The sequence below is a fragment of the Carassius carassius genome, chromosome 45 (genome assembly GCF_963082965.1).
Source record: "Carassius carassius chromosome 45, fCarCar2.1, whole genome shotgun sequence".
Taxonomy (NCBI): Eukaryota; Metazoa; Chordata; class Actinopteri; order Cypriniformes; family Cyprinidae; genus Carassius; species Carassius carassius.
Window position 1 is genome coordinate 15809136 of NC_081799.1, and position 24086 is coordinate 15833221.

At 37.5% G+C, this 24086-nt stretch overlaps 3 protein-coding genes across 20 annotated transcripts in view; 2 read left to right on the forward strand and 1 right to left on the reverse strand.

The window, feature by feature from the left end:
• Positions 1-112: 112 nt before the first annotated feature.
• LOC132127878 (CREB/ATF bZIP transcription factor-like) lies at positions 113-2733 on the forward strand. Of its 3 annotated transcripts, none has more exons than XR_009427611.1 (3): positions 113-268; positions 774-1811; positions 2291-2733. XR_009427611.1 is itself a non-coding variant. In XM_059540087.1 (3 exons), exons 1-3 carry the CDS (start codon positions 266-268, stop codon positions 1441-1443), a joined length of 573 nt encoding a protein of 190 aa, XP_059396070.1. In that variant the 5' UTR covers positions 113-265; the 3' UTR covers positions 1444-1534. The 3 variants fall into 3 exon arrangements, 2 of the variants coding, with proteins under 2 accessions (XP_059396070.1, XP_059396069.1); XM_059540087.1 differs by lacking the exon at positions 2291-2733 and having other exon boundaries at positions 774-1294; positions 1395-1534; XM_059540086.1 differs by having other exon boundaries at positions 774-2733.
• An 893-nt stretch (positions 2734-3626) lies between these two features.
• LOC132127879 (transmembrane protein 126A-like) lies at positions 3627-5977 on the reverse strand. The gene is made up of 5 exons (XM_059540088.1): positions 5703-5977; positions 4881-4999; positions 4593-4786; positions 4133-4247; positions 3627-4037 (listed from the first exon to the last, which is right to left on the reverse strand). The coding sequence occupies exons 2-5, from the start codon at positions 4991-4993 to the stop codon at positions 3839-3841; spliced, it is 621 nt and encodes a 206-aa protein (XP_059396071.1). The 5' UTR covers positions 4994-4999; positions 5703-5977; the 3' UTR covers positions 3627-3838.
• Positions 5978-6972: 995 nt separating this feature from the next.
• Positions 6973-24086, forward strand: part of LOC132127699 (disks large homolog 2-like) — a 227297-nt gene continuing 210183 nt past the window's right edge. For all 16 annotated transcript variants that reach the window (XM_059539702.1, XM_059539703.1, XM_059539705.1 and 13 more), the window contains exons 1-2: positions 6973-7604; positions 10402-10533. In XM_059539702.1, the coding sequence (XP_059395685.1) occupies positions 7586-7604; positions 10402-10533 (151 nt within the window). In that variant the 5' untranslated portion in view covers positions 6973-7585. The remainder of the gene's footprint in view (positions 7605-10401; positions 10534-24086) is intronic.

Here is a 24086-nt window from a genome sequence, read left to right on the forward strand (position 1 = left end):
ATATAATTGATTTAGCTCTTCCTATTCCATCAATGGTCCACTCTCCAGGCCAGTAGGTGGCGGGATTGCACCTACCGTTTGTTTTCCAACCATCATAAAACGCCAACAGAAGAAGACGTCGCCATTTTAGTTCCTCTCGGTGTCGTCTTAAGCGCGTTACTTGGCTTTACAATATCTGAGCTTAAATATCTTTTCTGTCAAGTTATTTTAGATTTCTCGTATTTTCTTCATACAATCGACGTCAGAAGACATAAGCATTCGGTTTATGGTAAGTTACTCCGGTTCTAAACAAAAAATGTGTCGATTTCTTTGCGTGAAGAAACTGCTTTGTCATGCAGATCAACAAGGCGGGCTACAGTGGCCTACTAAACAAACCACTGCGAAATACATGTTCTTTGTTGTTTTCGATATTAAGAGTTGTACATGTATCGAATATTATATTAAAAGTAAGAGGATATATTGACGTAAAGCATTAAAAAACATGTTTGTTTTGTTAAATGTTTGCTAAGTAGAACGTGGATCGATTTCTCACCTTTTTTTTCTTTTTTTTTTTTTTTAGCTCGAACGTGCTATCGTTAACCCTCCACAATTTACATTCTCATCCTTGTGTTGTTTCAAATTGGTTTGGCTTTCTCTAGTCGAACAAGAATAAGCTCTATATATCTGTAATTTTTTATTGGTTTCTCTCAAACAATAAAATTAGCTAGTTTGTGTGTAGATTGCTGCTGCTATTTATTTTATTGCTAATTTCCAAATGTTTTGTTTCTATGCAGTTTCCACAATATCCAGAAACAGCCATGATCACCAGAAAAAGAGGAAGAAGCAGCCTAAATGCTGACGTCACATGTACAAGTACCTCCCACGAGATTGATCGGGTATCGAAAACCAGTAATACAAGTGAAACGAACATGCAGACTTCCCCAGAAAGCGACACCAATGATTGGGGCCTGGATGATCTACTTGGCTTCGGGTTCAACTGGGACCTGGACAACGAAGTTATTGATGCTTTTGGGAACTTTGAATCACAGACAGCGGCCGGCGATGAGAAAGACCAAAGCGCAGATGTTGCCACATCCTTCAGTAGAGGTGCAGTCCAGAGGTCAAAATTGAAAGACGTCTCCCGTCAGATCATCAACAAGAATGCCATTGCGGCGAGGATGAACCGTTTAAAGAAGAAAGAATATGTCAGTGGTTTAGAACAGAGAGTTGGTTCTTTGACAACAGAAAATCGTGTTCTCAAGCAGGAAAATGGCAATCTCAACAAGAGAGTGGAAGAGTTGGAGAATGAAACTAGGTACCTGAGAGCTGTGTTGGCCAATGAGAGCATGCTGGCTCAGCTGTTGTCTAGATTGAGCGGTGTGAACGGCATGAAATTCTCTACCTCGCTTTTCCAGGAATCCAACGAGAATGACCACGATTATGCCATGCCGAGGAAGAGGGTGAAGGTGGAAGACAGAGATACTGCAGGTGGCATCTGCCTGCACGTGGACAAAGACCACGTCTCGGTGGAATTCTGCACCAAATGTGCAGAGAGTTCAAGCTTGTCACATAAAATGTAGGGTCAAGTATTTTACCTTTTCATCGTTTCCCGAGACTGAACATTTGCACGAGATGTAAATGAGGGGACATGACGACAGTAGTTGTCAAATATAGTTAACTGTTTAAATATGTGCAGAGCTTGAATGGCATGTCTGTTAAACTTGCTTTCAATACAAGTTACTGCTAAATTTGTTGACAGTTTTCTTCTAGGTGCTTGGTCCGCCATGCTGGATGACTGGGTCACAGAACATCCTTGACTGCTGAAATCCATGGTAAGGATCCAGAAGTAGAAGACTGCACAGAACTGGTTAACTCCTAAGATGAAGACAATGCTTTTTGCCAGTTTACGGCATAACACGAACTGGAAATAAACTAATGTTTGTTTCATTTTCACTTGTTGTCTGTTTAAAGTATTGAAGCTAACCTACAGAAAAAAATTAAGCATTGTTTTTTTTTTTAATTACATACTTTTGATGGTTAAAGTTGTACTATGTAATTTCAGTTAAAGTAGACTTCGAGGGAAGTAGTTAAGTGGACAAAAAGTTTAAAAGAATTATGTAAATGGGTGATGTTTCACAAAGGGCTTCTGCTTAAATTAATCTGTTTTGTATACGTTTATTCTGTGTTGATACATTGTTGATTTCAATGCAAGCTTATATTTTGCTGAAACTAGATGAGCCCTTTCTGAAATATCACTTTTTTTCTAAAGAATGTTTTTCATGTAGAACCCTTATTTTTCTTTATGCTAAAGTGGATTTTGCTGTGAGGAAAGCAGAAGAATCGGGACCAGCCGCTTGCATCATGGCCTGGTAAATTTAAAAAAAGGTAGTTCTTGAAACAGTGTAAGTTACAGTTTTACTGATTCTTTATCTCATCCATAAAAACGTCAGATGCTGTCATGTTCATTTAGCATCTAAATGAGTTTAACCTCTCCTGTTTGTAGTATTTTTTTTTTATTACAAGACATTGAACATCTGCCTCATCCATGTGTTTCATCTTGATTTGTTAAAGCACTTGGGCTTTATTTGACATTTGTCAGGAGAATAAGTTTGTTCTGAAACAGAATTTTTGAAAGGGTCATGGTTTTTGAAAATGAACATCTTTATGTGATATGTAATGGAAATCCAAAGACTGTGCTAGCACATGGCTGCAGCTGTTTTGAAAAAAAAATGTAATAAATTTTCATTTAAGTAATGTTTTGTGTCCTAATAAGATGTTAACTACACTCTCCTTCTCTTTTACACAGCACTTTCTTCGCTCTCTACAAAAGCCTTTTCTTATCTCTCTTCAAGGTGGATAAAGAGTTGTGGTGGTTTCTTCCTATTATATACAAGTGTAAACTACAAAATTCCTTAAGGGCTGTGGTAACCCTGACATCCCAAAAAACAAAACAAATGCACTTATTCTGTTTGGGCCATTGTCGATCATGCTTAATGACTGCAGCTCTGTCGGCTTGTGGATCAACCCAAGAAGTTCTGAAATGTATAACTGCAGTTGATATTTTTTTTTCATGCTACGTACTTCATATTGCTGTCAGTGTACAGAACAAACATCTTAATGAAAATGTTCCAACACCGTTGCATCAGATTTAGAAACCATTTTTGACAGTAAATTGATAACCGCTTGCAAGATGATTTCAACGAGATAAAACTGTTCTAAATGTTACTGAAAATCTCAAATGACAATATTAATCTAGATCTTCGGAAACACTGACTAAATGGGGTTTTTATGATTTTTATTAAAAAGTTAATGACATTTCTGTCTACATTTCAGAACTGTTTGGTTGATTGTTGTGGTCGGGATTTGGAAATTCACATTAAAAGATCTCTTCGTGACAGTAAAGGCACATTGTAATTAAGGTCCATAAGCTTGTTTCTCGGTGCATTGTTTTTGTGATTCGTTGCTGAACTTATTGGTTCACATGTTATCCATTTGATAATTTTATAAGTTGCACATTAGTAAAAGTTATTTGTTTTCGCACCACTTTTTATCCACTGTCATACATGCACACAAACAAACACATTTTTTGTTTAGGCAAAGCTCTAGTTAACGTTTTGTAGTAAAATAACCACGTAGAGACTTCTGAATTGACATTATATTCTTTTAAGTATCTAAATTTTAGGTGATTCTCCATTTTCAACTTTTGGGCAGAGAGTACAAAGGTTTAGTGAATAGAATATATTGATCAGACATCAAAACCAAGAACAAATCTGACAAGATTGGTTATGCCACTGGGCAAGCGTGTTTCACTTATTTTAACAAAGATTTACAATATCATCAATATAAATGACAATAACTGCTAACCATGAAGCTCTTCGCTGTCAGAATCGGGTATTTTCAGCATTTTTAGATAGATATCGAACTGTTTAGAGCTCAAGAAGGTTCCAAACAAACCCTGCAGCAGCAAAACAACATACATCTTATGTACAATAGGTTTGCTGACATTTGTCCAGAAGCGTATCATATTCCCCTTTTCTGGCATTGGTGCACTGTTATACCTGCAAGACAATTGGAAATCACTTACAATTAGTCATACATAACTTCCATGTTATATTTCTAAGAAAAGCTGTGTGTTTTAACTATGTGGACTAACCTGGCTGCAAGACCAGCATTGACAGGTAAGGCCAACAGAATGGGATATATGCCACCACCAACTACACCAACCACAGCCCCTCTTATCAGGGTACAGGTTGGGCAGTTCAGGTCACCTGTAATTTACAATGTTGACCCTCAGTAAGATGCAGAACGTTCAGAAACACATATAAGGACGCGACTTGTGTAAGGGTGTTGCAAGCAACAAGAAACCGTTAAGTGCACACAGACTTAACCTAGAAATGTAAAATTACTGGTAACCGTATCAAAAATAAATAAAATGAGGTGTCGATTAAGCCAAACCTCACTGATTTTCGTACTGGCGCGTGCACAATGTTATTTGAATTTTACCAATGATTGGCTGACGTTTCGACAGTTTAGCGGCAATGAGGTCAAAATTGAACTCTGGATTCGCTTGGAAGCTTATTAATACCAATGTTCATTCAATACTGCATCCATACCTGACATTAAAGGGTTTGTTACGGTCGCAGTGTAAAGTGCTGCAGTTGTCAGAAAGGGCAGAACAGCCATGGGAAGGCTGGAAGTAAATCGTCCTTGGGTGACATTGAGTACACGTCTGAAAAAGCTGTTGGCAATTAAGCCAGCAAACCCAGCGTTGCCTGCCAAATATATGGGCCCATATGAAAAGAGTTTTCTGTGGGGGTTAAAACAGGGAACCTTCGTCAGCCAACTGCAATGGGGGAAACAAATGTGTGACATATAGTATGTATGATATGAAACCAACTTACTTGTCGATATCGGGGAGTTTTTCAAACTTCTTATTCAGCATTTTAATAATCATCGCCCTGGATATTGTCTGGCCTCGGCCTGTGTCTTTCACAAACATCCCGGTGTCTGTCATGTTGACCTAAAAGGAGATACAGATGTTTTCATATAAACAAATTAACTCGTTGCAGACAGTCGATCTTTTAACAACATTGTGACTGCTTATTATAAATTAATATTTAATTTTAGTTTGAATTTGTTTCATTTGACAAAATTCATGGCAACATGTGAACGTCAGTGGCCCGAAGCGCGAAATTCGGTGTTTGAATTTCAACGGTTGGTTTGTCAGAAGAAAACCTGCAGCTGTCCGGATTATCAACTAACGTTAGTGAGTTTTGATTTTGTTTAATTTCCATTTCAGAATATAAGATTACTTAATTGAACATATAATTATTGCCTTTTATAAGCGGATAATTCATGAGTCCGTTTATAAACTTACAAAGGGTATTGTTGTGTTTGTTAGTAGGTAACGAAGTTATATAATTATACGTGTAACGTTACCGATTATTTATAGCTTTTTATCTGGATATCCATGAAATTCATATTAATACTCCGTGGAGGACATATTTTAGTAAAAGACGCTTCGTCTTTTTTAAAACGTTATTAAAAACTATTTTGAATTTATTAAAAAATAACTCATTCAATCGAATGACAGCTGATTTGTTTTACCCCTGTGTTGACGTGAAAGCTGAATGTCACACACAGTCGTAATTCTGTCTGTTTATTGAGAACTTAATTTGCACATGGTGACTATTGCATTTATGCATTGTAGGATTTCTACTTACCCACGAAAGAGCTTTCAAATAAGCGCTGAACTATTCCATCCCGTGTTCAACAGTCACGGTCCTCAACGCCAGCAGGGCGCAGCCATGTCTTACCACATGTTCCAGTCAACTCTCACCCCGAGATCCAGGAACAGTACGGCGATTCCTATTGGTCCGTGCGTGCGTCAACTGGCCGACTGAACGAACGCCATTGGAGGACGCTCCCTGTCAATCCCCTCGGGTCAGCCCTCTCGTTGCTAAGGCGAAACTGGTGATGATGCTGCTGCTACTGGTGATACTGCACCCAGCGTAGAGAGTGTCAGCAAACCAGCTTTGGCAAAAGATGCCGTAAAGCTTGACAGAAAAAATGACGAAAGGAGGTGAAGTTGTTCTTAACTGCCTTTCGGGACGTTTGACGAGGACCTTTGGAATATATTTGCTCAGATTGGTTTAATTACAGAGGCAATTGTGGAGCCATGCGTTATCGGAAAGCTGGATGAAACTTGCAGGTGTTTTCCGACAGGCGTCGCACCGACAAGCTGCTGTTTCATGGGGGGAATACATCCTGCCTTGTTTTGTTAAATCTGCATTCTGTCTCTACCTTGAGATCTGGATTTACACCTGTATGGTGATCGTTTTGCTTGCTTCTTGAAGTGACGTGAAAGTGGATTGCGTTTGTCGAACAGCAAGATGATCATGAAAGTCGCCAATTTTCTTTCTGTTCAAGGATCAGAATCTAAAACATAAAACACGTGAACGTCATTCCCCATGTGTAGAACAAGTTGTTCTTAAAGAAATGTTTACAAGCATGCATCATTCAACTTAGGCATGTGAGATACCAGGATGTCATGCTTATTTATTCCTCGAACTGTTGCTGGATCTCCATATTGGCAGTTTAAAGGTGCTCTAAGCGATGCCGGGAGTCGTAACTTCTTGTTGACGTTCAAATTGTTGTCAAACAAAACGGAGCCTAGCTAGACCCTCTCTCCTCCTCATCCGTGCACAAACCCCCCAAACCCCACCCCCAAATCTTTCTTGTCGGTTATTGGCTGTAACAGTTTGTTATGTTTTGTGGTGCGGGTGAGCCCAGTTTGTTTTTCTTGTTGTTTGTGGAGCCTGTGGTGTCTAGAGAGACCCCGTTTTTTTTACAGTGTGTTCAGGGGACAAGCAGCTAGCGGATAGTGAGGAGATGTTTGCTGGATGTGACAAAAAATGTTTTGGCCTAAAAAATGTGTGACATCACTTAGAGCACCTTTAAGGATTTAAAATAATGCTTGATCAGCATATGCTGACTGAATCGAATCCAAGACAAGCCATGTACTGGAGAGCCTTTCTAATATTATGTATATGGCCCTTTGGAGGCAAAAACTAGTGGTTAGATTAAGTTTAGTTAGTCACTGCGCCTTTAATGTTTGTCAGGACTGCATGGGTTGTGTTATGGACAGAGTGATTGAATTATGTTTATGTAGTTAAACACCAAAGGCATTTAAGGAGTCGGTGGTTGCGCAAATATTCCAGCAAAAAAATCCTCAAAAGAGCTCAATACCGAGAACATATTCAGACACTGGAGAGCATTTCTTTTGGACTCATCAACACCAATGTGCACTCGATCACTCTCCAGTCTTTCTATCGGATTATGGATTTGTTTCTCATGAGCGACAACCATGCGCTCAGCATGTCTTTTCTTCTGCAAGATGTTTCGGCGCATGTCTCTTCCTGTTTAAATTGACAATTACAAGCAACAACCCCGAGAGCTGCCATTCTGTTCGCTTTTACATCTACATCACCGAACCGAGCATGAACTTGGTGACACCTTCTCAAAGACACTGACAGCAGATGAGGGCGAAACTTTTGTGTTGCTGTTTCCATGCGTGACAATCCCACAAGGACATAAAGGAGTAATTATGCCCTTAAGAAAACGAGGTGAGAAATAAACATCAACGAATGTATATAATTGTGAAAACATGATTATTATATGACTGTATACCGGTTGTTTTAGTGTACGCACTTTTTAAGGCAGCAATATTTCAGGTTAAACTTATATGAATGAATACGAGAAATTGTACACTGAAAGAAAATGGTGTAATTTATTCATGTTAAGTAAAAAATGTTAGCCTAAATGCACTTTAAGTCGCTTTGGATAAAAGCGTCTGCTAAATGCATACATTTATTTAATTTTTAATTAATTTTTTTTTTTATTCCGACATTGCTAGTACATTTTACAAATATTTACGAAGTAATGGCAAGTAGCTTAACACAATGATCTAAACATGACATTTTGAAGTAGTGTTTTCTTGTAAAACGTACTCCAGTAATCTGCTATATTTAAAACCTCGAAAAATATAATTTTTAAAACTCTATACTGACCGGTTACAGTTGCGGTTCTTTCATAATTTTAATCACATCCAGTGTAATCTAGTGTAGAGTGTCTACGTCTAGTGTAATTATTTTAAAGCACGAATATTACGTTTCTCAATATGAGGCCATAAAAGCTTTATACATAATGTTTAGTTTTTAGAACGTGTAAAATGTTGAAACACAGCATGACAGATGTCAAATTCCACATATGTTCATTGTGTCTTTGGGTAATGCAGAATGTCAGGACTTAAATTAGCTGAATGTGTTGCGGTTGCTGAAGCAGGCAAAGATGAACATGTTATAGTAGGACTGTTGTGGCCGTGCCTTAATTATCCTTATTTTATTTTGACTTCTGTACCTCCTAAGCCTAAAATATGTGTAATTATATATGTAGACCTACTAATAATGTAATTATACTCTGCTGTAAGTTTGGAGTATGTAAAAATAGACACAAGCATGGCCAACCTGCCTATGACCTCGGATGATCTCGGATGCTGGATTGCATTTATATTTCAGACCACTATGCAGCTGTGTTTTTAGTTATTCTTTAAATGGCTACAAGTCTTTTTTGTACACTGTAAATGTAGTATATCTCCATCATTTTATTGTCCTAGTCGTTTATCATTATCAGAAGTCTCATTAATGCATGCACAGTAATCGTTTGCACATTACTAATTACAATTTATATATTTAGGGCTGCTCCGATCACGATCGGCCGATCGTTATGAGCATCTCGTAAAGCCGGTTTTCTAATCAGCGGTAAATTCCATCAGGTGCGTGATTTCACATAGAGCAGCTGTTACTACACAGAGCCATTGTTAAATGAGAAGATGCGCAAATCCACGTTAATTTCAGCGTTTATTGGTGCATCTTCTCAGTTAACAATGGCTCTGTGTAGTAACAGCTGCTCTATGTGAAATCACGCACCTGAGGGAATTTACCGCTGATTAGAGAACCGGCTTTACTGACGAGATGCGCATTGATCGGAGCAGCCCTGAATTATATATATATATTAAAAAATTGTTGCTCTTTCAGTTTTTCTAAATTGTTTTGCTCAGAACGATCTGTCGAAGACAGGAATTAACCCCGTCCAATCCATAGTATCTGTTTGTCTATGTGACTAAGTGACTGAGTCATGCTCAGTCACTCTGATGATCTGTGCCAGTAGTAAGGAGTCTCTCAGAGTCTTTAGCTGGTTGTAAGTTGTTAGCTGGTTACTATGTTATAAAGCATGTAGACATACAGGATTTTTTTTTCTTTAAGGATGTCCCATTGGATGTAAAACTTGATTGTCAGTTCAGACATTCTGAGTCATTCATTTAAATGCAAATCTCTGTTTACAGCCCATTTTAGTTTTATAATGTGACATGAGCTACTGAGCTAAACCTGCATTAGTGAATCATTTACAGTTTGACTAGGAATGTGCATTAAAGGAATAGTTCACCAAAAATAACAATTTGCCAGAAAATTATTCACCCTCAGTCCATGTAGATGTAGTTGAGTTTGTTTCTTCATCGAAAACATTTGGTCATTATTTGCTCACCAGTGGGTCCTCTGCAGTAAATGGGTGCCGTCAGGATAATAGTTCAATTCACTGATAAAAGCATCATCCCAATAATCCACATGACCCCTGTCCATAATATCTTCTGAAGCAAAAAGCTATTTGTTGGTGGTAAACAAATGTATAATTAAGATTCTTTTAACTTTAAAACGTTATCCATTATACTGCAGTAAAAAAAGTTGAATCGTCTGAATCAGGAGAGAAATATGCACAGATCAAGTTCTGTTTACTAGGGAAAATTATCCAAAACATTTCTTAACATACATGTCAGTGGATTTTGATGTGAGAAGACAACAGGGGATGGACTTTTGGATTAAGGAATTAGGCCGGATAAGATGGTTGAAAGGTAAAGTGCCTTGATGGATTTGTTGCTTTTTGCTTCACAAGACATTAACTAATTGACCGGAGTTGTTTGAGTTATTGTGATGTTTTTATAGTATTTTAGCTATTTAAACTACAGACTATCCATTGGTGAGCAAGTGATGTAATGGTAAATTCCTTAAAATATGTTCAGATGACAAAATAAACTCTTTTACATGTACTTGCTTGGATGGCCTGAAGGTGAGCACATTTTCAAGAAATGTTCAATAGGGGGGGAAAGCATTCCTTTAAAATGAAAAACAAGCAGTTTTGATTTTATTAATTTTCTTTGTTCATGTTTGTGAGCCAGTACTCTAAAGATATTTATTTAAAAAATAAATGTAATTTAAAACAAAATAAATAATACATGTTAGGTAATTCCATATTAAATGTTGTAGATTAAAAAAATGCCAGTAGCATAACATTTATTCTGTTTTACAGACACAGCCAGAGCAATAAGCCTCCTTGAGGACTACTGCTCCAAACTGAAGAAACCAGAGGAACAACAGCTCAAAACTGCCATCTTAAGAGTCATGGGCATTTTCAAAAGCAGTCTTTTCCAGGCTCTCATAGGTAAGCTTATGTTTTTTTCTCTTTTTTTTTCTTTTTTGTAAAAAGAACCATTTTTCCTTGTAGTAGGAAAATAGGTCAGTGAAAACACGAGGTGCAGAATAAAGTTATTTATATAAGTGATTTTCTGAGCAGCATACACATGTTACTCGCTAATACATTTTTAGGATATATGCTTGCCAAGAGTGTTCTGATGTTCATTGTTCTAGTTTAAAACAATGCATTTATGTCTTAAGGTCAATGTTTTCTTTTTATTATTTGCTCCATTAAGATTGCATGTGCTTTGTCTGCTGAGGTGACATTTGCTCATAGTTCATTCTTAAGCAGTGGGCACATTCTGCCGCTTTAGGGCTTTTTTACCTGAAATATAGTTATTTTTAAACTTGCTGATGTGGCAGGAGATGCTTCCCTGTGCCTCTGGTATTTTAAACGTGTTCTTCATAAGTTCAAATCTCCGGAAGGCAAGCTTTTGTCTTTTCTGTAAAGGAGAATGAGATTGTTTTTGAATCTTGATTGGTTTAACTCCTTTATTCATACAGTCGTGGCCAAAAGTTTTGAGAATTACATAAATATTAGTTTTCAAAAAGTTTGCTGCTAAACTGCTTTTAGATCTTTGTTTCAGTTGTTTCTGTGATGTACTGAAATATAATTACAAGCACTTCATACGTTTCAAAGGCTTTTATCGACAATTACATGACATTTATGCAAAGAGTCAGTATTTGCAGTGTTGGCCCTTCTTTTTCAGGACCTCTGCAATTCGACTGGGCATGCTCTCAATCAACCTCTGGGCCAAATCCTGACTGATAGCAACCCATTCTTTCATAATCACTTCTTGGAGTTTGTCAGAATTAGTGGGTTTTTGTTTGTCCACACGCCTCTTGAGGATTGACCACAAGTTCTCAATGGGATTAAGATCTGGGGAGTTTCCAGGCCATGGACCCAAAATTTCAACATTCTGGTCCCCGAGCCACTTAGTTATCACTTTTGCCTTATGGCACGGTGCTCCATCATGCTGGAAAATGCATTGTTCTTCACCAAACTTTTGTTGGATTGTTGGAAGAAGTTGCTGTTGGAGGGTGTTTTGGTACCATTCTTTATTCATGGCTGTGTTTTTGGGTAGAATTGTGAGTGAGCCCACTCCCTTGGATGAGAAGCAACCCCACACATGAATGGTGTCAGGATGCTTTACTGTTGGCATGACACAAGACTGATGGTAGCGCTCACCTTTCCTTCTCCGGACAAGTCTTTTTCCAGATGCCCCAAACAATCGGAAAGGGGCTTCATCGGAGAATATGACTTTGCCCCAGTCCTCAGCAGTCCATTCACTATACTTTCTGCAGAAGATCAATCTGTCCCTGATGTTTTTTTTGGAGAGAAGTGGCTTCTTTGCTGCCCTTCTTGACACCAGACCATCTTCCAAAAGTCTTCGCCTCACTGTGCATGCAGATGCACTCACACCTGCCTGCTGCCATTCCTGAGCAAGCTTTGCACTGGTGGCACTCCGATCCCGCAGCTGAATCCTCTTTAGGAGACGATCCTGGCGCTTGCTGGACTTTCTTGGACGCCCTGAAGCCTTCTTTATGATCCTATAAATTGTTGATTTAGGTGCAATCTTAGTAGCCACATATCCTTGCCTGTGAAGCCATTTTTATGCAACGCAATGATGGCTGCACACGTTTCTTTGCAGGTCACGATGGTTAACAATGGAAGAACAATGATTTCAAGCATCACCCTCCTTTTAACATGTCAAGTCTGCCATTCTAACCCAATCAGCCTGATCTCCAGCCTTGTGCTCGTCAACATTCTCACCTGAGTTAACAAGACGATTACTGAAATGATCTCAGCAGGTCCTTTAATGACAGCAATGAAATGCAGTGGAAAGGTTTTTTTGGGATTAAGTTAATTTTCATGGCAAAGAAGGACTATGCAATTCATCTGATCACTCTTCATAACATTCTGGAGTATATGCAAATTGCTATTATAAAAACTTAAGCAGCAACTTTTCCAATTTCCAATTTTTATATAATTCTCAAAACTTTTGGCCACGACTGTACTCAAGGTCAATTGCAGCTTAAGGACAAGCTCTCATTTGCTTTTAGTAAGCATTAGTGTGATCTAGAGATTGATGGTTTTGACTTCCGTGATTTTATTAAATGTTTAGACACTGATGATTCTGGAATATAACATCCTATCATAATTTCTATAATGAGATGGACCACTGTGCTGTCACAGTCTGTTGACTTTTTCACCAGGATGTGGATCTTTATTCTGGTCTAAAGCAAAGGTTCATTCAGTCAAGTAAAGAAACTCAGAAATGTGCATCACAGAGGTGACCAATGGTCAGAGAGTTTTTGCTCAATTTTAAGAAAAGTGTAAATATAACCCCATTAAGTATTTCCTTTTTTCTTTAAAGATATTGCTTATAGTTGGTTTATATAAATATTCCATTGGCTTCCATGAAAGTGTAGGGAGTGATGCAAGCTTTGTGAAAATCACAGCTTTTTTTTAAATGGTAGTCTGTCATAGAAGCATTTTGCAATATTTCTTAATCATTCACTTCTGTTTTAGCTGCATTTGCCAAGATTTTTGAATCAAGTCCATATATCTTTAGCTGTAAGTTTTAAAGCTTTTACTGTGTTGAATGAGAATTAGTCAAGCGGAAAAATTGTGTAATTAAAAAAAAAACAATGTGTTTAGATGCAATATGCTAAATCGTAGTTGTGTGTATAATTGCTGGAGCTGTGGTTTTATGATCTGGGGACAGGGATTTAGCTTTGGATAATGTAATATTTGTGAAATATTGTTTTCTTTTTTCCTGTCCATAATCTGTAATATCTGTAATTCCTTTTATTGTTCTCTGACCTTTGCCTCAACCCACTGTTTGTGTTCATGGCAGATCGCTTTCTATTAATTGGAAAAGGTGAAGTGATCCTAACAGGCCTTCACGTTCTTTGCTGCCCTCTTGCAGTCATTTAAAGATGTTGGCAGAATGTATTACTCCACCTAACACATTTAGAACCTAATTGTATAATTAGCTTGCCTCTTTGATACTAAAAACAAATTTAAACAATCATGTAGCTCTCGTCCCCTTTCTATTGATTTTCAATAAAATGCTGTTAAAGGTTAAGGTCACTTCCTGAAATAGCAGTAATCATCTTAGAAGGCATTAGCATGAGTGTAATCTGGATGGTTTGCCATCATGCTAGAAGAAGTGCAGCCTCTTAACCGCTTAACATGTTCTCTCATTCACCAGGAAACATTTACATCTGACAGCACAGGGTGAACATTTCTGGTTGGTTCATGAAGAAAGGTTGGAAATAAGAAAAGTTGTCTGTACCTTGAGATTCTGTGGATTTGGAACCCCGAAGGCCCTGACATTTTGATTTACAGAACATTATAGTAGTAGTCTTGGCAGTAAGTACACAATCGTTCAGAATGGAGAATCCAAAATGCAATGGCCTGTGTTATTTGTGACAGAAAAGCACCCTCCTTTATCACACTGAGTTCAGATCTGAGTTCAGTATTTTATTGTTGCAATCAAAAGTTCTCTGTAACGGCTCTGTCTTTTTTTTTTTTTTTTAGTCTGTCCTTTTTGATGAGATTTCCTGGCTAAATGTTCTCTATCACAGCTGCTCATTGGAATCCTTTAGATACTAAGCCACTGCGGTCTAATCGGGAAACCAACCACAGTCTGCCAATTTGATCCATAGAGGTTTTTAATGGGCCCTATTTGTCACTGTCATCTGAGCAAGGTTGGACACTGCCCTCTTAATAGAAGAGCCATGACGGCGCACTCCTGTTTCACAGAGAGACCGTCCCATGAGAAGCCCTTTTTTGTAGTTGCTCATTCTGTTAAACTGTAATCAGATCTGTTACTCTTGCAGGACTGGAGTTCCTCATACCAGGGGATGGATGATCTCTATTTAGTCCGTGTTCCACAGCTAGAACAATATGAGTGGTCTGCTACAGTTTCAAGAGTTCAAGAATGCTCATCAAAAGTTTAGTCTGGCTTTGTGTCACAGACAGCAGGATCCAATAAGGATTAGATAATTTATTGTGTCTATGTCTGTGTGAGAGTATGTTCTTTTAGCTTACTTCATGTTAGCATTTCCAAATCCATTTTACTACCATAATTAAAATTAAAAGACAGATTGGGGATGTCAACCATAAACAAAGTAGCTTCTTTGGATTGAAAGTTTGACTTCATTGTCACTTTATTGTTAAAATGATCTCTTAAGGTATTTACACTTAAAATTATTCAAATTAAATTATTTTTGAAGGAAGATTTTTGAAAACAGTGATGTTTGCTTTTTTTCCCTGCTCTGGAATGATCTAGTCTCCCTGTAGCATGTTCTCTACTGTTAATCCTGCTGCTTTGTGACAGCAGCATGTTATCTCTCTCTTTCCCCTCTCTCTTTTGTCTGGTCCTGTTTATTTCCCCGAAACAAGTGGACGTGAGTTTAAGTGTCTCACATGGTGGTGGAAGCCATGCCTCAAATTGAAGGACTCTGGGTGAGGACTTTTGTCCGAGAGCGTTGGCTCTAATTACAGGTCAGTGTAATGTTTATCAGGTAAATGTCTGACCCAGATCTGAGATCAGTGGCTCATAGTGTGTTATGTGACAAAATTTTACTGGGAAACGCATTGTGAGAGTTGTGAAGATAGTGAGTGAGTGATTATGTGAGTACAGTTATAGTCTTCTGACAGTCTGAGCTGTATTAATTAGAGCATAGATCACAGAGCTCTTCCAGATAGTAACGTACTACTAGAACCAGTGGGTCACAGCATCTCATCTTTACGTTACAGAGATCAGTCTTCATCTGTTGTTACAGGTTATTTATACATTGAGGCTGTCAAATTGCGTGTGCCAGTTTACTGCCTTTTCGATCTATTGCGTTATGATACGAGTAAAACAATTTTTTTGAGATGGTGCCTAAAGGAAAGCTTCACCCAGAAAGGAAATCTTTTTCATCAGTACTAATCTTAAATGTTATTCCAAACCTGTGTGCTGTTGTTGTTCAGTGGAACACATGTGGAATTTTTTGCAGAGTTTGTATGTAGCTCTTGCCATCAAATAATGGTTTATAATGTCTGTCAAGCTTTGAAATAGATGGTGAACAAACAAAATGAGATGTGGAGTGAAATGAGGATACATAAGTGACAGAATTGACTTTTTTGTATTCCTTTTTTTCACTATTTGTGCTTTCTATGACTTTGAATCTTAGCCTGTGGATAAATAGTCAACCTACATGTTCATTCGATAGCATAATTTGAGTTTATAATAAGACAGTGTTTACAGAAATGTGATGCCACATGCATTTGGTTGATTACCAGCCTTGGCCCCAACCTTAAAAACAGATGGCTGAAAATTATCAAATGCCCTCAAGGACGGAGAAGTTTCTAGGAAGATATTAATGCTGGTCTAAAGATGCAAATGTAATGTGAATATTTTCCTTACCAAGCCTTGAGCTCCAGAGCCACATCCACACAGAAACTGCTGAGCCCACCTCTGTTTCTCTGCGTAATCATCAATGCAAGTGGGTCTCCAATCCTCTTCATTTGAAGAGAATAATGATGCCATCTTGTGGAATTTTGTGGAAAAATATTTAGAAAAAAATGAGGCCTGTTTGATTCTGACACCTTTTCATAGAATGAGTAATTTCTATTGCATGTAAATGCTATTGAGGTTTGAAATATTTTAGGTCAGTTAGTATTTTATTAGTCAAAATTCTTACCTAATAATAACAATAATAATATTGTGGCTAATTTTGATCATTTTTACTTACATTTGACTTAAAAATAAATAAATAAATTACATAGGGACAATATTCTTGTTTATTGTTAATTGTCTGAAATCTAGTGGAAATTGTTTTACCTTATCATGCATTATTGTTCTTAAAAAAAGAATAATCAGTGTCTTAACTAAGAATTCATGTAATAAAATATGATTCTAAATTTCAAAACTTCAATATAAACAACAGCAAAAAATATAGAACATTTTCAGTGTATTTTCTAATGCATTAAAATATAATTTAACTGGTCAAATTATATTTGTATAGATATAAATACAGACATTTTATCTAAATGAGTGCCTTTTATTTTATTTATTTTTTATTTTATTTTAATAATGTATGAAAGTAAATGTAATGTACAGTGCAGTAGTGGTTGGCTGTTTCCAGCAGAGGGAGCTCTGTAGTTCTATCTGTTCAGAGAATGTATTGCTTTGATAGAACTAATAAGTCATATCGTTGAATTTAGGGTTGAATTAATAAACAAAAACAAAAAATCTTTTACATTAAAATACATTTCATACCATCTCAATACATTACATATTTCATTCTAATAATTTACAGATTAAAAGAAAACAAGCCACTTGTCAGTATCAGACTTACTGTGTCTAATATGAATGCACTTCTCCATTTCTCTGTGTTCTGTGATGTATAATTCAAAGAACTTTCAAACACAACACTTTCTGGTATTAATGGCAGGTGTATTTAAAACAACATGGTTTGCATATTGAATGAAATGATCAAGTGTACTTCAACTAAAACTCTTCTACTTGACTTTGAAGCGGCCCTTTCAAGCTAGTGTTGGTTTAGGATGTAATTATGAAGGACAGGAAGTGTCTGTGTGAAGTGTCTGTGAGTCAGATGTACACCTGTCGCAGTCTTTTAAGATAAGTATCATATGAAATGTGCAGTCTCTGGCTGTCTCCATGGTAACGCAGACCTTCGGCAGAAAGGGTTCCAGTGTCGTAGCGAGCAGCCTGCAGTTCTTCAAACAGAAAAACTTATTTTCAGAAGACGAATGAGTAAAGGTAGTGATGTAATTCAGCATCATTTTAGCTACATTTAACAGCACCAGGCAGCACTGCAGCAAATAAGACCATTTTAGAATATCCATAACTGCTTATTGCAGCATCTCATATCTGATGGTATTCCATCAGCTGTTATGAAGCTTTTTGTGGCACTCCAGGATTTTCAGTGAGGAAGGAGGAAACTTGTACTACAGCTTAGATTCATCAGTCACTGCATTAAAAGACTTGCATCCACTTTTTTATAGTATCATCTTCAGCTGTTATGAAGCACTTATTCATTTCATACTGGGCAGATCTCAGCCAGTCAGATTATTTTGTCAGTTTGTTGGTGGAGCAGAGAAATGCAGAATTATCAAAGCCGACAGAGGCAGCATGCCAAGAGCAAGAGGCAAGCTGTTCTTCCTGTCACATCAGTATTTAGAGTAAAGAGTGGGAGCAATTTACTGGTTTGTTTTGGAACAGAAACATTTTCAGTTTTCTAAATCTGAGATGCTAATGATAAATATGAGCCATCTGATGTGTAGCAGTCCTGAGATTTTGTCTTCAGCTCACTAAACCAAAAGAGGCCATTGCCAGGAAATCAGCATTGTTTTCTGTAAAACTATCAAAATCCATTGCTTTCTCTAATCATTAGTGGCATTGTACTTAAACGTAAAGAAATAGTTCCCCCAAAAATGAAAAACTGAAGAAAATGTACTCACCCTCAGGCCTTCCAAGGTGTAGATGAGGTTGTTTCTTTAACAGAACAGATGTGGAGAAATTGTTTAAATCATTGCTCAATGAATTCTCTGCAGTAAATGGGTGCCGTCAGAATGAGAGTCCACAAAGCTGTTAAATACATCACCACAATCTACAAGTAATCCACATGACTCCAGTCCAGCAGTTAACATGAAAAATGAATCCATCATTAAGAGTGTTTTAAGTTTAAACCATTAATTCTTACCAATACTCATATTTTAGTTGGAACAAGGTGAACTTGTTTCTCATAAACATGCAGCTCTTCTCTTAAATGATGGATGTTGTGTTGTGTGGTTTACTTGTAGATTGTTGAGATGCTTTTATCAGCTGTTTGAATTCTAATTCTGACGGTGCCCCCCCCACCCCCCCACCCCTCTCCTTTGGTTAAACTATCTCTTTGATATGGATGCATTCTATATAGTAATTAATTTATTTGAACTGCTGCCCATGTTTTACAACAGCTCTATATGTGTCAGTTGTAACACATGTCAATGTAAAGGCCATTTTCAGAAAGTGATTTTATGAATCATGTCGAATCAGGGAGGTGGGAGCCCGCGTCAGTAGATAAGGAGGTGTGTGTGTTGGTATGCAGTGGTGGGTAGCATAAGGAGCTGGAATAATCGCTCCCTGGAGAGGAGTGAGATTACAGCCCTGAGCCCACACCATCCATCCATCCATTACATAAGAGTGGAACAGCTGCCGATCTGCAGCGTGTGAATGAGTGTGTGTGTGTGTGTGTGTGTGTGTGTACTCTCTATGTTTCTGTGGGTTGGAAAGAAAGGGAGTTCATGTATAGACCGATGTGATTATGAATATGAATCTTTCTGGTTCTTCTTTCTGGTTGCCTTGGAAACCAAGCAGATAAGATATTTCCTTATCGTATCTGGTACCTGATCACCTAGCTAAACCCACAGCTCTGCTGAAGATGGATACACTTAGAACAGCTAGCCAGAGTCATTGCATTCTCTAGTTAGAACCAATGCTGAATATTTTATTTGCATTAGTATGCCTAAATATATATATATATATATATATATATATATATATATATATATATATATATATATATATATATATATATATATATATATATATATATATATATACATATATAAAATATAACTTGAATATATATTTAATGCAGGAATTCCCATTTTTTGTGTGTCAACTAAATATATTTGACTTATTTTACTATTTACTTGGAAAACCCCTGATATTTGAAGTTAATATAATTTAACAACACAATTGCATGTTGTAATGTCTGTTAATGGTAACATGACATGTAGCTTAACAAATAAAGTATTTGATCAGTGTTTTTTATTTTGATTAAACATACCATTTTTTAAACATAACATTACTTACTATGTAAGTAAGAAAACTAAAGAAAACTTTTAGTATCTTTTAAATCTATCAGACTTGTAAGAGCCATCCAATCAGATTAGAGCTTGCTATAGCTCTAGAAAACCTTCCACTTTTTTTTTTGCCATATACAGAGATGAGCAGCAGTGAACTGTAGTCTGTGGGTGTGCTGTCTGGGGCTGAGACTATCTGTGTTTTGGTAAATTGAGTTGTTTCTAGTCCTGTCCTGTTTTCTCCCACTTGTAAATTGTTTTAGTTGCAGTAGTAAGCGCCAGGGGCACAATACTGATCTTATCCAACATGCCAGATATGGCCACCCTGGTTTGAGTTCAAGGAAGGTCTCTAAGAGACTCTGAGTGTTTGCAGTCAATGAACACTTGATTAAATAACTTGAGCTGCCTAAAAAAAACTAATTAAATATATATATATTTTTGTAGTTCTCAAATCTTTACTATTCCAAGGAGTCCAAAATATTCATAGCTGACAAGTGTTAGATAATTGTCATGTTATTTAACTGCACATTTCAAACATAATTTTCAGCCCATTTTCTTTCTTGTGCAGTCAATGGTGAAAGCAATTTTTTTTAGATTAGATATGAACTGAAAGCCGTCCACTTTGTAATAATTGTTTCAAAGGGATTTGAAAGCCGGTATGCTGTCAAGAGTCCATCTGAACAGATTTATAATACCCGATTAGCAGATGACAAGCCCTTTTATTTTACAGATTTGTCCCAACAAGACTTTTATGGCCATCTGCTAAGCCACACTGCTCTGTTTGAATATGTAGCAGAAATGACTCGAACCAGACAAATTAAAGAGTCGATCAGGGCTGTGGCTGAAACACGAGCTGAATTCCTCAGTAAGGCAACAGGAAGTCAAAAAACATTCTGTGCCACAAGTCCCAAGCAAGATAACCAACCAACCAAAGCTTTCACAGAACAGCTTTCAACATTAACACCACTAGAACAATTATTGACAATTTCAATTCGGAGAAGAGATTTGTCAAATTTGTTGTTCGTAATTGATAAGCAATGCCAGGACATCATGTGTAAACCCATGAGAGTACTACACAAGATCTTTTGACTCCACCCCCCCCCACCCCCCCCCCCCCCCACCCAGCAGAACCAGACTGAAATTCCTAAGGGGGAAGGTGCTTTGAACCTCTGGTCTCCACAGACCTGTCTTTTCTACATGTATATGGACCAAAATGAACTCCAAAATGACTTTTGAATGAATATCAGTCCATCGCTTAACTCCATATTCATTTATATGTAACCCACACATTTGACTATCATGTTATAATCACTTATTGTGTATGTCTTTTAATAACTATGGGATAGCTTAAGGATACATAGTCATGTCTAGTATCTACGTAATCGAATCTGCTTGCTTGAATTAGTCCAGACAATCAATAATTTGTCAAATATATCATATTCTGGTTATAGGAATCATGTCCAAAATTAGACCCTGCAAGAGCGGGAAAATTCGGACCACATGCTTGGTAAGATAAACATATGATTTATGATGCCCCCGAGCCAAGACAATATCTGACTGGTCAAGACAACATTTGAGGTGTGTCCAACCAGCCAGTTTAAATACTCAGGACACCATAAAATCCTGCTTTTAGTCTCTAGCTATGCTTCTGCTATTAGTCATGTCTGCTTTTAGTCTCTAGCTATGCTTCTGCTATTAGTCATGTCTGCTTTTAGTCTCTAGCTATGCTTCTGCTATTAGCAGAGGTGGGTAGTAACGAGTTACATTTACTTCGTTACATTTACTTGAGTAATTTTTTGGGGTAACTAATACTTTTTGGAGTATATTTAAAGATGGGTACTTTATACTCTTACTTGAGTAGATTTTTGGGGAAAAATCTGTACTTTTACTTCGTTACTGTGGGCGACGCTCCTCTCGTTACTTTATCTTAATGCAATAAATGTTATAAATGCTTCAGTTTATTCCAAACGCGTCGTCTACTTTTCTCTGGGCAATGAACGATGCTCATTCGCGAATGATTCATTCTTTTGAGTCAATTCTGTTCAAAGGCTTGATCAAACCAATAGGCAAACGAGTGAATTGGTTCATGAATCAGTTTGAATGATTCGTTCAGTTCCCTGCCGCACGCACTCAGCGTCTGAAGTGGTTCACTCGGAGTTGTAACGTTTAAGAACAGAAAGAGCGTTGAAAACGTGGCTGGAACTGCACTGAATTGAAAGCAAATCTGCAAAGGCTATTATTTGCTAGCGCTGGAGATCCTTATTAGATGAACATCGCGTGTGCTGTCTACTGTTCAACAGGTAATAACTTGGGCTACATTCGATTACAGTACACGATACCACTGTGACATTAGTTTGTTGTACGTGTGTGGCTTATAACAGAGGGGAGTCAAGTTGAATGCAGCTTCCAAAAGACAAAAAATTGCCGATTAAGATTTTATTAATTTTAATACAATCACACCGGCGTGAGGACGTTCAGCGAGTCATATCATCAGCTGCTAAATTCAGATCTGTGATCGCTTGCTGGCGCTGAGCCAGAGACAAACGCGTTTTTACATCGCTGCACATTATAACCAATCACACATGATTCTTTTGAGCTTATTAAAGCATTGGCCAATCAGAGGCGTTCAGATGAGTCATCGCTGAAATGCCGGTGCTTCCTTCACTCGCGCGCTGACTGGAGACCTCTTTCTGGCGAATTCTCTCGTCAGAAACAACAAAGTGCAGATGTGTGTGTACGAATCTTTAATTAAGATATTGATTTCACAGTGTTAACAGTTTCAGTGATTTTAATGGGAGTTTCTGAGAGTGATTGAAATCTAGACTGTCAGTGAAAATGATCTTTAATAATATGAATGTTATTTGCTCTCTTTCTGAACAATGAAAGATTAGTAGCAATATTTATATCACATTAACTTTCAATGTTAAATTCACATTTAATATAAAGTCAGTCGTATTAAAAATATGTTTTGGCATGACAACTATATCTGTTACTTAAGTAAACAGACAAGGTTTTATAATAAATTACATAAATTGGAGTAAAGGCTGATGAAATATATACATTTATACACGCACACATACATTACATACATTTTATCTATATATCTAAATAAAAATAGGCTCAGTATATATGACCCAAAGTAACTAGTAACTAACTACTTGAGTAGATTTTTTATCCGATACTCTTTTACTCTTACTCAAGTAACTATTCAAGACTAGTACATTTACTTTTACTTGAGTAAATATTTCTAGAAGTACTTTTACTTTTACTTGAGTACAGTTTTTGGGTACTCTACCCACCTCTGGCTATTAGTCATGTCTGTTTTTAGTTTGCTTTTAGCTTTGCTTCTTAGCTTTAGCTTTTAGCCATGCTGTTTGTCATCACTGTTCTTTGAGCGCGGTTCCAGCGTGCTTTAGCCTGCACGCCTGCTGCTACTTAGCCATGATGAGAAGGAACACCACCTAGTCTCGTCAAACTTTATTTCTTTTCTTTTCCGTTTGAGAGTTTCATGTTCTGAGTTAAGTTTTGTAATGCCGTCTGACCTTGTCTGCACGTTCAACTTCAACCAGTACACACAACTCTGCACCTTCAGCCAACAACCAACCAGGGCTTCCTAAGACGTCACTTCAGCGACTACTGAACTTCAGACATTTGTGCAGGTGTATCTACAACCCGAATTCCGGAAAAGTTGGGACGTTTTTTAAATTTTAATAAAATGAAAACTAAAGGAATTTCAAATCACATGAGCCAATATTTTATTCACAATAGAACATAGATAACGTAGCAAATGTTTAAACTGAGACATTTTACACTTTTATCCACTTAATTAGCTCATTTAAAATTTAATGCTTGCTACAGGTCTCAAAAAAGTTGGCACGGGGGCAACAAATGGCTAAAAAAGCAAGCAGTTTTGAAAAGATTCAGCTGGGAGAACATCTAGTGATTAATTAAGTTAATTGATATCAGGTCTGTAACATGATTAGCTATAAAAGCTTTGTCTTAGAGAAGCAGAGTCTCTCAGAAGTAAAGATGGGCAGAGGCTCTCCAATCTGTGAAAGACTGCGTAAAAAAATTGTAGAAAACTTTAAAAACAATGTTCCTCAACGTCAAATTGCAAAGGCTTTGCAAATCTCATCATCTACAGTGCATAACATCATCAAAAGATTCAGAGAAACTGGAGAAATCTCTGTGCATAAGGGACAAGGCCGGAGACCTTTATTGGATGCCCGTGGTCTTCGGGCTCTCAGACGACACTGCATCACTCATCGGCATGATTGTGTCAATGACATTACTAAATGGGCCCAGGAATACTTTCAGAAACCACTGTCGGTAAACACAATCCGCTGTGCCATCAGCATATGCCAACTAAAGCTCTATCATGCAAAAAGGAAGCCATATGTGAACATGGTCCAGAAGCGCCGTCGTGTCCTGTGGGCCAAGGCTCATTTAAAATTGACTATTTCAAAGTGGAATAGTGTTTTATGGTCAGACGAGTCCAAATTTGACATCCTTGTTGGAAATCACGGACGCCGTGTCCTCCGGACTAAAGAGGAGGGAGACCTTCCAGCATGTTATCAGCGTTCAGTTCAAAAGCCAGCATCTCTGATGGTATGGGGGAGCATAAGTGCATACGGTATGGGCAGCTTGCA